This window comes from Takifugu rubripes, chromosome 10 (assembly GCF_901000725.2).
Source record: "Takifugu rubripes chromosome 10, fTakRub1.2, whole genome shotgun sequence".
NCBI classification, from domain to species: Eukaryota; Metazoa; Chordata; class Actinopteri; order Tetraodontiformes; family Tetraodontidae; genus Takifugu; species Takifugu rubripes.
The window spans coordinates 8985028-9000502 of record NC_042294.1 but is presented as its reverse complement, the minus strand read 5'-3'; the positions used below and the strand labels follow the sequence as shown (position 1 = coordinate 9000502).

General features: G+C 48.7%; 2 protein-coding genes across 4 annotated transcripts in view; both read right to left on the bottom strand.

The window, feature by feature from the left end:
* LOC101071135 (protein disulfide-isomerase TMX3) overlaps window positions 1-9070 on the bottom strand; it is a 37496-nt gene extending 28426 nt beyond the window's left edge. For both annotated transcript variants that reach the window (XM_029843100.1, XM_003968119.3), the window contains exons 1-10: window positions 8968-9070; window positions 8660-8717; window positions 8264-8303; window positions 7333-7456; window positions 6678-6723; window positions 5486-5566; window positions 4803-4902; window positions 4545-4622; window positions 4266-4332; window positions 653-751 (exon numbers count right to left, since the gene is read on the bottom strand). In XM_029843100.1, coding sequence (XP_029698960.1) covers window positions 653-751; window positions 4266-4332; window positions 4545-4622; window positions 4803-4902; window positions 5486-5566; window positions 6678-6723; window positions 7333-7456; window positions 8264-8303; window positions 8660-8717; window positions 8968-9001 — 727 coding nt within the window. In that variant the 5' untranslated portion in view covers window positions 9002-9070. The remainder of the gene's footprint in view (window positions 1-652; window positions 752-4265; window positions 4333-4544; window positions 4623-4802; window positions 4903-5485; window positions 5567-6677; window positions 6724-7332; window positions 7457-8263; window positions 8304-8659; window positions 8718-8967) is intronic.
* A 485-nt stretch (window positions 9071-9555) lies between these two features.
* Window positions 9556-15431, bottom strand: pxdc1b (PX domain containing 1b). Of its 2 annotated transcripts, XR_964859.2 has the most exons (6): window positions 14973-15431; window positions 11597-11688; window positions 11376-11493; window positions 11185-11296; window positions 10526-10918; window positions 9556-10415 (listed from the first exon to the last, which is right to left on the bottom strand). XR_964859.2 is itself a non-coding variant. In XM_003968111.3 (5 exons), exons 1-5 carry the CDS (start codon window positions 15226-15228, stop codon window positions 10795-10797), a joined length of 702 nt encoding a protein of 233 aa, XP_003968160.2. In that variant the 5' UTR covers window positions 15229-15431; the 3' UTR covers window positions 9556-10794. The 2 variants fall into 2 exon arrangements, 1 of the variants encoding a protein (XP_003968160.2); XM_003968111.3 differs by having other exon boundaries at window positions 9556-10918.
* Between the last annotated feature and the right edge of the window lie 44 nt (window positions 15432-15475).

The following is a 15475-nucleotide window of genomic DNA, read 5'->3' as shown; positions in this document are numbered from 1 at the left end:
TGGAAAGCTGCTTCTTGCTTTGAGCTGAGATTTTGTAAAGAAACCTACAGAGAAACAGAAAAGAATGTACCGTATTTTCTGGACTATAAGTCGCACTTTTTTTCCATAGTTTGTCAGGGGGTGCGACTTGTACTCCGCTGCGACTTAAATAAATACATTATTACAGAATTTCACATGTTCCTCATTTTCACACTGGCAACCACAAGAGGGCGCTCTAGGCGTGTGTACCTGAGGAACGAGTTCCTTTAGCGACGCAGAAGAAGAAGCAGTGCTTCGTCTTTGGAGTTAGACTTGATTGTTTGGTAAACTTGCTCGGATGTTCTTTATGCTATAGTTATCTGAACAACTGTTAATATGTTACGTTAACAAAGCAGACACGTACTCAGTTCGTTATGGGTCATGTAGCTGAATTGGTTACGTTAGCATACCGTAACCCTATTGCTAATCCATGCTAATTGCCTTTCAAGATGAAATGTATGTTCTTGGTCTCGGATTTTATCAAATAAATTTTCCCCCAAAATGCGACTTATAGTCCAGTGCGACTTATATATCTGTTTTTCTTCTTTATTATGCATTTTTTGGCTAGTGCGAGTTAAACTCCGGAGCGACATATAGTCCAGAAAATACGGTAGATAAAATGTCATCTGCTTACCAGTTTCTCCGAGTTCGTACAGGGTGAAACCGTCTATCTGGAGATATCCTTGGAAGCGCTCCCTGTTCACCCAGGACGACAGGCTAGCGTCTTCATACTCTGCAACACAAGATGAGCAACGCCTCAAGGTCAGGACCGCTCCAGACATGCTGTAAACATATTCATGCTCGGACCGAACGAAGCTTGATGTTTACCACCTTGAAATTATGTGGGGTTAAAGAGCGAGGCACAATATCAACATTTACAGACAGAAGACAGCACTCAAACAGTCAAAGGAAATTGTTTTGACAGGCGTAGCGAGGGGGGAAGGAGGCCATTTTGGAGTCGGAAACGGCAAATTGGAAAGGGAATCAGCGAGCGGAATAACAACATTTAAGCTACTTTCTTCCTAAATGATGATGAAAAAAGGCTGATCTGCATCCTTCTGAAACACGGGTTTAATGATCGGCCCGTCGAGCGCCGGGGGAAGGTCTGGAGATTGGCCTCAGCGCTTCTTCATCGTTACCGTATCAGCAACAGCAGCAGGAGAGGCTGCAAACTCCTCGGTGATAATCTGTGAAGCGCCTTTCGGTCCCGACCGACACACACCCATCACGCTCGCTGTCGCCCTAGTGGGTCCCAGGAGGCCCATTCTGCCACAGGAGAAAGCCTGATTAAATCGAGCGGGCCGAGCAATATCGGCGAGGGTGAGCGCGCGTGTGAAGGACTCCTCCCAGAGAGCAGTTGTCGCAGTAAGTGGCGAGATGGTTCGCAACAGGTCTTTCTTGGCAGCCCCAGAGAAAATTACCCAGCAGGCTTGTTTGCAACTGTGAAAGTCACCGGGTGCCCTTCAGATCATTAAAATGCACCGACAGCTAGAGCGCTAGCGTTCTACGCAGCTGCTGTTCCACACATTCAGAGACAATTCGGGTTCCCCGGCTCGTGTGGCAGGACCTAAACTCTTCCATCTGTGAGCCGATGAGCTTTGTTCTCAAAAGGGAACAGAAAATTTGGGTTGTAAATGAATATGAACCTCATTCAGTCATTTATTTCCAGGACACGGCAAAATGCATTATTCAGCGTTTGCATTAAGCAAAAAGGAAAAAGAGTGCAGCAAAACAAGTGGATTAAAACCAAAACCACCAAAATGTGGCAAATGTCATTACTGCCCCAACATCTGGAGGCAACATGGAAATCTGCTCCCTACGAGCGGAATGTAGCCTGCTTCGTTTAAACAGTGTTTTCTCTGACTGGGGACGGCTACAGGATGCACATAATTGATGTCAAACGTAGCTGGGACCTCATTAAGACATGTTAATAAGTTATGATGACCTTTTAGCAGCATTACAATTACTACGAGAAAAACACCGACGACTTTAACACAGTTGTTAGGCCGCAGGGCCCCGAAGGAGCTTTAAGCACAATACTGAACATGACAACTTAAACCTGAACACGTGTTGAAGACCTCAAGGTCGTAGCTCATCGCGCTAGTATTAGAATACCCTCAATGCCCTGGGCTCCGCTTGTTGGGGCGTCGGCGTTCCTCAGTTCTTCCCACAGATGTTCAGGCTTTAAAGACAACGCTGCTGCCCGACTCCCCCCTCGCCAAATTGAAGGCGAAAGACGAGAGCTGAAGGCGTCACACTGGGATCCGCGCGCTGATGAACCTCCACTGAACCTGCTTCACCTTCAAGCAAATTAGAGCTGCTCTCTTCTGAGGCGCCAACCTTGCAATCTCCATACTGCCCCCCAGGAGCCCACCGGGCCGAGTTTACACAGTGGGAGGGCGAGATGGATGGGGGGGGGGGGGCAGACAGAGCGTGGGGTGAGGATGATGCGCTGTCAGAGGGAGGGGGGGCCAGCTCTGACACACGGCGCAGAGGAAGGTTAATGGCTCTGAAGACCTCCGCCACTATGCAGATGACGGAGAACCAAAAACAGAGAGGAGAGATCAAAGACGCATCAAAGGAAGGGAGACACGAGAGCAGGAAGAGGACGCAAAGACGACACGAGACATTGTGCCTTTTGGCCACACGAGCCTGTAGCCCTGGTGGTTGTCGGAGTACAGCGCCGGTGCTGACAGGAGCAGCGGCGTGCAGACTGGATTGGACTTATTAAACATGCATGAGTGTCTGTCCCGGTTTCCTCTTCACAGCGGATGCAGCCCTTTGTGATGAGCACTAAACCAATCAAAACCCAGCAACAACATGTGGAATCAACCTTCGCGGAGCTACGGAGGGGTGAAATACAGCCGTGGCGAGGAGCATTTGAAGCTGCCCGTGCCCGGTTAGGGTCTGGAATATTGTTTCAACTCAAAAAAACAAACACGTTTGGAACCCCGATACCACATCAGGCATCCGTGGAGCCTTCAAAGACGTCCACGGGGAGCTCACCTCCTGGACCCCTGCGCTGCAGTCTGCATCAGTGCTACAGCACAACATCTGTAACATCTGCAGGGGTCCTACAGCCTGGCATGAACCTCCGCAGGAACACACTCCCCTGCACACACATTCCACAGCTGTGATTGGATGACTTGGAAATGCCGATCCGCATCTGCAGCTGCTGTCCCTCCGTCCATCCCAGGCTGGTTTAGACCAACAACAAACGCAGGATGAGAACGGAGACGAGCGCCCTTCTCTTCACCCTGCAGCACTTTGAGAACCAGGAAGCAGACAGGAGGCCCCGTTTAATATTCCGCACATGCTGGACGCAACCTTTTTTGACTCCGCTCCTCTGGCAAAAACCAGCAGACGCCTTCAGTGGTCGTTATCAGTCTCCAGCATGACATCACAGGGCTTCTAACACGTTTATTACACTTGTGTGGGTTATTACAGGTGGTTATTACGGGGCATTGTGAGGAGTTTGTGTTTATTCTGTTTTGACTCCTGAGCCAGGCGAGGAAGGACACATCCGAGGTCTTGAACAAGTCCACTGCCCGGTCGTGGTGGCGACAGCAGACCTCCAACGCCTCCTGTGGCTCTTTTTAACAGCTGTGTTGAACCTTTCCTGCTTCGGCCGCAGTAATGACCCGACGGAAGGTGGCAGGAATGGATTTCTCACAGTCCTCCGCTGGAAACAAACCCTCCCAACAGCAGCTGACGGGGCAAGTTTGTGTTGGCGCTGTGCTCTAACCCTTCCCGCTGCCCAGCCGGGGCAGAAAATTACAGTGGAATGTGGCGAACTAGCATCGCTGCAGCGAGCGGCTTCAGACTGCGCCTCTCCAGGCCTCGTCTGTCACATCTGATCCCCCCCCCATCCCAGACACTTGACAGCTGCTTTGGCAATTCCTGGCTTTGGTTTCTCCTCCTTTACATGTGGTCTCTCAAACCCATCCGCCCCGGACCGCTATGCACGTCCACCCAGAGACAGGCCGCAAAACATCACTGGGCTCACCGCACGCACAATAGTGGGCAGAGCCCGGGGTGATTTGTGTTGGGACGAGCACGCCATAACTCAAGTGTGGTGGGGAAGACGAGAGGGCTGCTGCAGCAGCCATGGGAGAACCGACGCACGGCGGTAAAAAAAAGGCACGCCACGAGGAAGGGGAGCGGGAGGATCGATAAACAAACACCACCCCGCTGCCCGCCGGATGATTTTTATATTTTTCATTGACAAATCGGGGGAAATAACTCACCGTCGTAGGTGAAGTAGCCTCCATCTTTAAAAACGACCACTGCGGGAAGCTCCGGTAAAGTTAGAGACTGTCGAGGAAGAGAGAGAGGAGATGCAGTTTAGGAAGGTTGCTAATGTAACCGTGCACCTGCAAATAAGGAGCAGGCTGATATTTAGCAGCAAGGTTGTGCAGAAGCCATAATTTCATCTGCTTTTATGTATTAATTGGACAATTATGCAGCTCAGCACTTGTCCCATTCAGACTAGGAAACTGCTACAAAGAACACACTTTCAGACTTGCCTCTGGAAAAACCTGCTCCAAGGCCGAGAAGAAGTGAGTGTAAACGATGAGCTCGGAAGCCACGTCATTGTACTTCTCCTGCAGAAACAAACGGCTCGTTCAGATTTAAATCGGGGGGAGGCTAAAATAGGCGGTAAATACACCAACTCTGCTGGGAGACAGATGCTAACAGACCAGCAGATTCTATCAGTCTCTCTGTTGACGCCCTCGTGGTTTTTAACGGAGCGTTCTGGTTTGGCCGCCGTGAACAACGCTTACTTTGAGAGGAGACTCCCCGCCGACGTACACAAAGAGCACATTGTGCCGTTTCAGCATGTGCTCAAACATCTCCTTGCTCGGAAGAGATCGGACGGCCGGTCTGGAAGAGGAAGAAAACCGGCACACATTGCTTGAGTTTTGTTTTATTCCAGTTGACGAATACAACAGCAAAGGCTGATGGCTGAGCAGAGGGCGCCACCCGGTGGACACAGACCGAAGCGTTGTTTTAGCATCAAAGCTAAGCTTCTAATCAACCCCTCTGTCACGGATCGAGCTCTGCTTTCCTCAAGGAGGACAGATCTGTCGGGCGGAGTTGACACGGTGGTTTAAGGTGGAGCATGTGGGGCAGAAGCCCTTCAGCTATGACACAAATATGGCCACATTTTCAGGATCTGCTGTTATTGACAACAATAAATTTGGAGCTCTACTTAGCAACATATTGTTTCCTCAAGTATTTTAGTAACCAACAGTTTGTTTGGTGAGAATTTCCTTTTTTTTTTACTTCTATAAATATCACTAATGCGTTACAAGATCAATCAAGGTCGAATATTGGATTTGGTTATGAGCCAGGCTATCATGACCTCATGGGTTTGGGTTTTATGTATGTTCACCTAAACTAAAAAAAATAGAGTTGTTTTACATTACTCATTTCCTTTTTTAAGCAAACGAAGGCTGTGACTCACCCCGCTACCCTGTTGGCAAACTCGATAATATCATCTTTTGTCCTCGGTCCTTTGTAATTATAGGCAAGATCCCCCTTTAGCCTGAGGAGGAGCGACAGAAATCAAACACAATGAAGGGCAGAGGTTTCAATTACACAGCAGGACTAAAAGCACTGCTGCATCTCTAACAGGCAGAAATAAAAATACAACCGTGTATTCCTGAAAAGCTTATTCAAAAAACAGGAAGTCAAGCCAGCTTTACCATATTTGGACGCATGACAAAATACAGTATAAAACTAAGCTAACCTGCAGATGCAACAACAGGCATGGTTTGGTTTGAACCGTCAGAAAAGTCAGCTGGGACTGAACTGACGGGCAACAACCAGGCTGATGAACTCCATCGTTTAACGTTTGTGCATCACTACACCTCAGAATACATCTGACAGACTTCCAGGCATCTGCCAGCTGCAGTTCTGACAACAGGCAGAATGCATTAAGGCTTGTCAAAGTTGCATCAGCCCAGAGAGGAATGAGCCCAGAGGGGAGCGCGCTTCTAATTCCAGGCTCCTCCCGTCTCTGAGGGAGGTATCCGGCACTCTCCGATGGATGTTTCATCACTTTCCTGGTATGATGTTGTGAGCCCCGCTGTGATCCAGTGGCAGTTTCCCAAATGAGCTTGATGAAACTAAACGGAGAGCCCATTAAGGCTGCCCGCAGAAAGATGAAGCATGTGAAGGAACGGCTGGATCGTCACTCTAAAGCTGACGCGAGTGCTGCTGTTGAGCAGCTGGCGTCTTCGTGAAATCATCTAAAGCAGGGAAACATCATATTCAAGGCCAAAACATTAAATTGAGAGGTGTCATTCATCTCCATCAAGAGAATTCCAGAATCCGAGGCCCAAAAAAATGAGCTAAAAAGAGTGCGAGGTGGGTCTGTCTCTTAGCTGTGATTAGCTACAACAACAGCTAATCCCCCTCCTGAATAAGTCCTCTCCGCAGGTTAAACCACAGGGGGAAACAACAGTGGTAAAGAAACCCCATAATAACAAAATATAAAGAGAACTTAAACATGTGTGGGAAGTGGCGGTGAAGGGGGGGCGGGGGGGGCAGAGTCACAGCTGCAGCCAACATCAGACGGACCCTCCGAATTGAATGATGGCGGCAGGAAATAGACGAAACCTTGTAATGAAAGGCCGAGAGTGGCGTCCACTTACAGTTTGATGGTTGGGTAACCACGAACGCCGAACTCCGACGACATTCCTGCAACACAACACGCTTGGTTATAATCACCACTATCAGTTACGCGTCACCTTTAAATAGAGTCTGTTGGAGGGTAGAAATGATAATTAGCGGCCGGACATTTCAAAACATGTGAGAGAAAACAGGCTGGAATCAGCCCGATTTCAAAATAAAAGCATCTCTGAAGGCGTTCTGGCACCTTGTGCTCCTCAGCCCAGTTCCCAACAGACTGAGCTGGGATTGGCTCAAATTAATGGGCGATAAACTGAGACCAGTTACTGTAAAGTGACTGACACGGATGGGGTGTACTACACAGGTTCCGTCAAAAGGCGGCGCTATTGGCTGCGATTTTAAAAAAAAGCCCGTGAGAGTCAAATGGAAAACTGGGCAGCAGGAGAGGAAGTTGGAGCTTCAACTGCTGTTGCACAAGCTCAGCATTTGAAATATGCAGCAAATGGGTGCAGAGGTTTAAAAACTGGATATTAGCGGCCCGCTGTTAGCATGAACGGCCACTTCAACAATGCTAAACTATTCCTTTGATATTAGGATCTAATTTCTTGTTCCGTGATCTTGTTAAATAACGCTCTGACCTCCCAAACTCCACCGGGGACGTTGGCTTTGTCAACTCACCAGAGTACGCTGTGGCGTCCATCTTCCCCACGCGGACCGGGGACCCGGAGATCTTCAGCTCAAGTCCCACCTCGTTCCATATGGGCTCTAGTTTTTTGCAGTAGCCACACCACGGGGCGTAGAACTAAATGCACAGAGGAGGACGTGAGCACCATAAAGCGGCGTTTCTTTATATTAATCTGTGGCCCAGGAAGCAAAAATGTGAGGATTTCTCACAATTCTCGGAGGTTTTTTGGCTCATGTGTTAATGCAGCTTGATGATTTTATAGCCTTTGCGGCACTTTCAGTCAACATAAGTTGCTTTAACGGTGCGCTAGAAATAAAATTTTAACTGCCCCTATGAGCTATGGCCTGCGGTTAATTCCACAAAAGTCGGGGCATAATTTAATTCCCTAAAGCCGAAAGGAAATCCAGTAAATGTTTACCGACCAAAGCCTAAAGCTCAATCACATATTTAACCCCAGGGATTTTAAATGATGTTATTGATCAACAGCTTCAGATAAATCAATGAAAGAGAGAGAATCTCCCTTTTTTCATTCTGAATTATTATTTTTGGGGGTTTTAGTGCAATTTTGGGCCGGTCTGATCAATTCATGCGGCACTAAAACGTCCCAGCGTGACCCAGACCTGCTTTCTGGACCCAGAGACACAGCTCTGATATAAAGCCCTTGGAGCCTGGCGGCTTTACACCAATATGCATGACTTCCCATTCACTAATCACACACACAGGACCAGTCTGCCCCCCCCCCCATCATCCCACATCCTACCCTGACCCATGCCACTTCCGCAACAGATGATCCAGACAGTGGCAGCGGCTGGAACATCAATCACAGCTGAATGGACTCCAAACAGTGTGTGTGTGTGTGTGTGTGTGTGTGTGTGTGTGTGTGTGTGTGTGTGTGTGTGTGTGTGTGTGGAATATCGGACTCACATCAACCAGCCAGATGTCGTTGACTCTTTTGTCTTTAAATCTATTTAAAAGGAGGAGCAGAGAGCAGGTTCATATTCTCTCTAACAAACTCAATTTGATGTCCCGATTACAACCCAACAAAAGACGCACTTAGGATTTTGTTGAGGTTTAAAAATCATCTTAATTACAAAAGCAAAAATAAAGGATCCTCTCAATGCACGTGAGACTAAATCTCCACAGACCACCCCCACCCCCCCCCCAACAGCCAATTTAAAAGACTTGTGACGAGATCTAATCCCCAGGGGGCCAATTCAGTGTATGTTTACCTTGAAACATACATCATTCATTCAATTCAACATTGGAAGATTAAACAAACACCATCAGAATTATTCCCACATTCAGAAGTGCATCACTTACGTGTCGTCCAGGTCTTCAACGAAGGCAAACACGGCTGAAGTCAGGAAAGACGCCACAACTGGAATGTTGCAAAAGAGCAAATTCATTTCATTTCATTTGATGGTGAATTTGAATTATTTTTAAATAAGCTGACATCGCGTTCAGCCCCCCAGGCTGGAGCATCACCGGCTAAAGCTGCCCTCCTGGCTAACAGTGCGTCCATTTAGCTGCGCTTTCAACAACAAGGCCGTTGTAGTTTCGTCTATAAATGCTGCGGTGACGCGCAGAGGGCGATGGCTTATTAAAAGGAGGCACAATGTGAGACTTACTTCCATAAAACACACAAGCTTTCACTTCTGCCATCGCTTCGGCTGGAAACAAGCAAGCAGGAAATACAGCCACTCGATCTGCAGCCTGTGCGCATGCGCGACGTGCCGGCGGTGACGTCATGACGCACACCGCTGCTTCTTCTTCCACTGTTTTTAGTTTAGTTTATTTGGTTTTAGCTTCGTTTATTTATTGATTTATTTATTGTTTATATCATAGAATCCTGTGTCATCGTGCCATATTTTAATCAGTAGCTTCATGATTTACATTTACTAAAAAAAAAAATTGAATAAACCCGTTCGCACGAAAATTAAATACATGTCCAAAAAAAGCAACTCGGCCAGGATTTATTTTCAAATTAATCAAGAGATTTAAAAGCTTTATTTAATTGCGCTGATTACAAGTGTGGCTTGTTAATACAAACCACACGATGGCGCTCTAAGCTAATTCAAAGCTGCACTGCAGCTTCGGTGCAAAGGTTAAACTTTTAACCAAAATACAGTGTGCATTTTTAAAAACTGAAGCGTTATTTCCAACCTTTATAGCTAATTATATAATTAGGAACACTTATGATGACAAGAAATGCAATAAAACGTTGTAAAACGATTTAATTTGAAAGCAACTTGAGGCTATTTGTATAAATACATGTATTTCATTAGATTCCTGCACATAAACTCCAAAAACTTTTCGTTCATCATCTTTTATTGTAAATATAATGGTTTTTAGGAGACTTATGATAATCTTTTGCGTTTAATACTGTCTGTGTCGCTTTATCGACACCATTTACAAGACAAATGTAACTGAAACAGTTTAGATTTACTTACAGAACTGAAATGACATCAAATTTTATACTTAGCTTCACACAGTGGCCAAAAAGAATCAACAAAATCTTCTGGTTAATTATTTTTCAGCCTAAAATCCTCCAAACGCCACTGAAACGGTTCACCTACTAAAAAGATTCGCCCCACTCTTCATCTTAAAAGTACCTTTTAGGTTTAAACTTTCAACTTTTCATAAATATGCAATCTGAATAACCAAACACGGCACCCGCGCTAACTACAGGTGCAGCACATTTGTCAGCTGACTGCTGGTCATGACTGTGAACAGACTCGTGTGGACCAGCGTCCCGCTGGAGCCTCGTGGGCCTCATCTCTGCAGGCTTCGACGCTTCTGTGTTTGGAGGCTCATAAATCAGGACGCCCGCAGGTTCTGAAGCAAAACCGCTGGACGCAAACGCAGCAGGGAGACCCGGAAAGGCGCAGAAGGCATGAATTTTAATCGTCTTTGGGGTTTTTCGCAGACGACTTCTCCTGGAGAAAGCTTGCACGCAGCGCGAGTGGCTAACGGGAGGCTGAGGAGGAGATGCCAATCACCCACGCGTCGACTTACAGGGACCCTCAAACAAAGACCTCTTTGTTGCATCTCAGCAGAAAACATCGCAATACGACAACTGGAAGTACAAGAGACGACACGTTGTGTCATTATTTAGATTAGAAAAAGGGAATAAAGAGAACAGCTGAGGTTTCTGTCCAATGCTGCTCTGCCACGCCGACTCTTCACCCGTGTTTGGCCTTTTCCAGCTTCTCTTCGGAGTTTTGGAGGATTCGTTTACATAAGTGGAAACACAAAGCGTGCACAACAAAGCACCAGCGCGCCACTTCGGGGAGTCGTCTGCGACCCGCTGCAGACCCAGAATGCATCAGGCTCCGTGCGGCTCCATGCTGGTGAGGCTCCGGGTGCACGAGGCACGCCGGCGGTGTCACTTAAAGAGGTTGCTAGAACTCCGGCAGCATGTTCGGGCGTTCAGCCACTAGCGCGGGAAGGGGGGGTCATTCCAGGATGTCGGTCTCAAACGGGACCAGGTGGTAGTAGGAGAGGTTGGTGACGTACGCCGCCGTATCCTGGTCGCACTCGTCAGGCTCCACGGGGAGAAAGTCGCTTCCATCCTCGTATCTGGAACACGCCGGTCACAGGAAACACGGGAAAAGGAGGAATTAACAGGTTTTTACACACGTCAGCTCATGAAATAAAGGAAAAATATCACTCTTTTTTTGTCTTTTCTGTTGTTTTATGGGGAGAATAGAGAGGAATGTCTTCCTCCGGCCTCGCACACACCCAGGGAAGGAAGAGGTGCACGGACAAACTTCCTGTGGGAGCTCCAGGGTTTGGCCCGGCTTCAACGCCTTTAACATACATTCAAGTCTTTTCTCCGCACTCACATATGGTCCACAGAGTCCGTGGACGAGGGTCTGTCCTTCTCCTCAGGGGGACTCTGGTCAAAGACAATGGTCTCTGTGTTGGCCAGGCAGAACCCGTTGGACCGCATGATTTCTAAAAGAGACACAGAAGGTGAGGTTGGACACCGGGGTCAGCGGGGGCTCCGCGTTGCACAACCCCAACAGGCGCTGACCTGATATCTTGACTGGACTCTGGAAGCACGGCTGGATCCTGTGGACTTTGTCGTTCCTCAGCACCTGGTCCAGCGGCGACCGCTCGAAGAACGTCAACATCACCTCTGACCTGGAATACTGCCGCGTCGGGGTTTTAGTACACAAACATCTGCGCTCGGCATTAAAGACGGATACGATAACATCGGTGAAATAAGGCCAGCGGCTCACGTGCACGTCTCACCTTGCACGGCATGTTGATGGCATTCTTTAGCACTCTCTCCACCTCGTTCAATTTCTCCTCAATGTCGTCGGCCTCTTTGATTTTTAGGAGCCCTAAATGACAAATTTGATGTCATTGATCGGAATAAACAAATAGTTATTGTTTAAGGACCGGGGTGAGCTAGCATAACTAGCGCCCTTCTTTATCCATCTTCATACTTTTCTGGGCCAGTAGGTGGCGCTAGCCTGGGTAGCCATAAGCTACAAGGTTGCTTTGGATTTTTTAAAACTGTACCATGATTTGGACCAAACCCTGGACTTGGAGAGGAGACACCAGCTAGCATAGCATCGTGAACCGCGGCTCACACTGGGATGTGGTGAGGAGACGCGCCTGATGACGCAGAGAAAACTGGTCACAGCGTGATGTGGAAGTTCTGAGTAAGGGAGCCAGGAGGAACACCTCCTCCATTCCTAATGGCCAGCCGTGATGACATCATAACCACGGGGACATGAAGCGTTCTCAGATCAGATCCTGTTCGGTTCAGAAAATCCCCTCAAAACCCTTTTATTTATTATTACAACCCGTTCTGAGAAATGGAACCACAGCACACCTCTCCATCTGTGGAGAAACCCAAAGAAACAGCCAACAGCGCCTCCTGCAGAGCGAATCTGCTATCACCTGATATCAAGAGTGTGATGTGGACGTGTGACCATCATGGGACTGAGCACATTTAGAGTTTCCGATATGAAATCTCCCTGCTGGGAGTTTGATTATGACAAGATGCATCTGTTTTGCAACAGTTTGAGCCTCCCCGCACAGATTTAAGCGTGATTGCAGCCTCCACGTGGGCGTGTGCGCTATCTCTCCCTGAACCTCTGCACGCTGGGTTCTTTAAGTGCATTTCCTCTAATTTCCTGTCCATTTCCTGCCGGAGCTTCCTGGCCACAGACTCCGCTCGTTCTGCCTTCTGTCCGGCAGAAGCTCCTCGGAGCTCCGCGCTAATCTGCGAGAGCCTTTAACCCCAGCGTGGCTTTTGGGTTCCTTGGCAGCCTTTTTTGGGAAGATGAGCCACAGCAAATGTTTTTCAGCTCCAGCACACGTGGAAGGGCTGCTCCTGCCTCAGACGCTCCGTAATTACACCCTAAACGGAGTCCCGTCTGTTAGCAGCAGCCTGTTGTGTTGACAAGACACTTTATCTATGAACTGTAATGACACAGTCGGCGCTGGAGCTCCAGCGAGGCGCTTCCAGTCATCATCGCATGCGTTAGCTAAACAGTCATCAGATGCTGGAGCAGCGGCTCCTGTCACAGCGTTTCATCATCTCGCCACCTTCTCCAGGCCTTATTTCAGAACACCCACGTTCCAAACGTGGGGGGATCTATGATTTGTTTCCTGCAGTCTGCTGTTTGTGAGGGGGGAGGAACAATCAATCGATCGGACACCTGACTTCCGCTAATTTGAGTCAGCTGCCTGTTAGCCTAGCTCAGCGTATGAAGCTGGGTAAAACGGTGGTAAAATTTTCATCTTTAAATTTTAAATTAAGACTCTTCTACGCCACAGAACAGCAAAATCTACCTTTGGAGTAACTCAACAGAAGAAGAAGAAGAAGAAGAAGAAGAAGAAGAAGAAGGTGTCTTCAGGCGATCAGAAGAAGGATCAGTCCCCAACATCAATGATGATTAAAGTTATGATCATATGACACTGGCAACCTGCTTCAGAGCTTCTAGAATCCTCTGACTCCACTTTGTTTGTGACCTCCAGAGGGAGTGACTTTGGATGCAACTTCTGCCTCTGTGGAATGTGAGCAATCACTTCCTGTCTGCGTTCCCTCTGAGGTCACATGTAAGGTAAGTGTTAAAGGGCCTGGACAGAGCGGAGGGACTAAATATGGCAAACTCGCCCGTCCTCCCATCTGCCTCCCTGCCAACATGACATCACTCTGAACGCTCTGCTGAACGCCTGCTTTGGTTGCCATGGCGCTGCTCAGAAAGGGGGGAAAAACGTGAGCAGAAACTGGGAAAAGGGCTTCTTTTTTTTGAGCAAGAACCTTTTCCTGAGAAAAGAAATTCCCGGCACCCCGGACAGCCGGAAAGAGAACAGCCAGCAATCCCAAGTTTCCAACCTCCACCATGTTTCCTAAACATTCGTGTCGGGGGGGGAGAGAGCAAGGAGATTGTGTGAGCAGCTTATCCACAGGGAGCCATCTGGGGGCTCTGCCAACGCTGCTGGCAGCCCCCTGGCAGAGCTCGAGAGGGACGACACACTGGGCCACACGAGGGACAACCACGGGGACCCTTATCAGGGTCAGAGGTCGCGGCTCAGGATGAGCCGTCGATGACAGGGACTGGAATCAGTGTCAATACTCGACCCCAACGGCCACCTCACATCCGCGCAGGACGCCGGTAAACATCAGCCAATGCTACTGACGCCTGGCAGCAGTAGAGGACGTCCCTGACATCACGGTGGGGCCAGAACTGTCCGGTGCTGCCAATGTGACTGTTAAACATTAAGCTAGAGCAGCAGGAGCGCGGGAACATGCGTGTATTCACCCGTCCTTCAACCCCAACGGTGCCGATACTGGAATCACGTGATGACACCCAGAGAGGTGGATTCTTGGTCCCTGTTTGTGCAACTGTCACTCACGTAGCGGGGGGATGGGGGGGGGGGGGTATCAGGAGAGGGTGGAAGTGGTGCTTTCAGGGTCTGAACGCAAACGAGGGTCATTCTGCAGTCGTTCCTGCAGGTTTCGAAAACTTCCAGCTACAGTAAAGCCGAAGTTCTGGATCCTGACTGCTTACTGCTTCTTCCAGGATGATCTCATTCCCAACTCTGAGGTCATCGGCATGCTTTCATGCGCAGTTGCATCACAGCTCTATGGGGCAGCAGGACAGTGGTTCAGTGGTTTGGTTCTCAGTCCTCAGACCTGTAAAGGAACCAGTCATACCTCCAAGAACACCCCCCCCCCCCCCCCCCCCCCCCTCTGTCACGCTGCTGATGCAGCTATCACCACACCACTAATGCGAGCGCCGGAATTTGAAACGATACTTCACAAGTGGCATCAACAACCAGGAGTTCAGCCCGTTTGTCCCTTCCGGGCCGCTGTAGTATCACAGGCTAACATTATAGCGCCCTAATGCGGAATGTTTATGCTAATAAGTTAATAATACATAAGGGATGCAAAGATTATGAAGCTACATTTGTTCTGATAATTTCATTTAACCATAGACAATATGAAGCATCAGAGCTCTTGAGTGTTTTTGAAGTGTCCTTGAATAAAAAGTAATTTAAACATTTACTCCAGCTGGGGGGGGGGGGGCAGCCCCCTCCTGAAGATTAGAGCTGCAGCGACGCCCCTGACACTTCTCTATAATTTGTTAAATTATGGAGTCCGACTGACCTTCTATCAGCGGACTCTTGGACAGCTCTCTCCTGTCCTCTGGGAAAGACTCCAGCAGCCTCTTCAACAGGCGGCCCAGGTCGGAGTAACTCCTGTGCAGATACAGAATGTTCCGGTCCGACCATTCGGTCCGGATCTCGAAGAAGTCCTCCTCCTCGCCCCGCTGGCTGATGATGAGCCTGCGGATCCCGTTGACCCAGCAGTCTCGGACAAACATGTTGACCAGGGACGTCCCCTCGAACACAGCCGATGCCATCGTGCGCTCAGTCCCGCATGCTGGGACAAGTTCGACCCGCGGGACAGGGAGCGCAACTTTTCCTCACCGATCCTGGACGCGAATGGAGAGGAGGGGAAACGGACTTTAAAGTCAGATCCGCCCGAGAAAAACTCTTATTTCCCCACTACAGATTAAAGAGGCTCATCTCTCCGGGCCCCTCCTCCCTCCGTTTGTTGCCTAAATTCTGCTCTGTAAAAGCAGTTTGCAGCAGCTTCCTCCCCTCTTC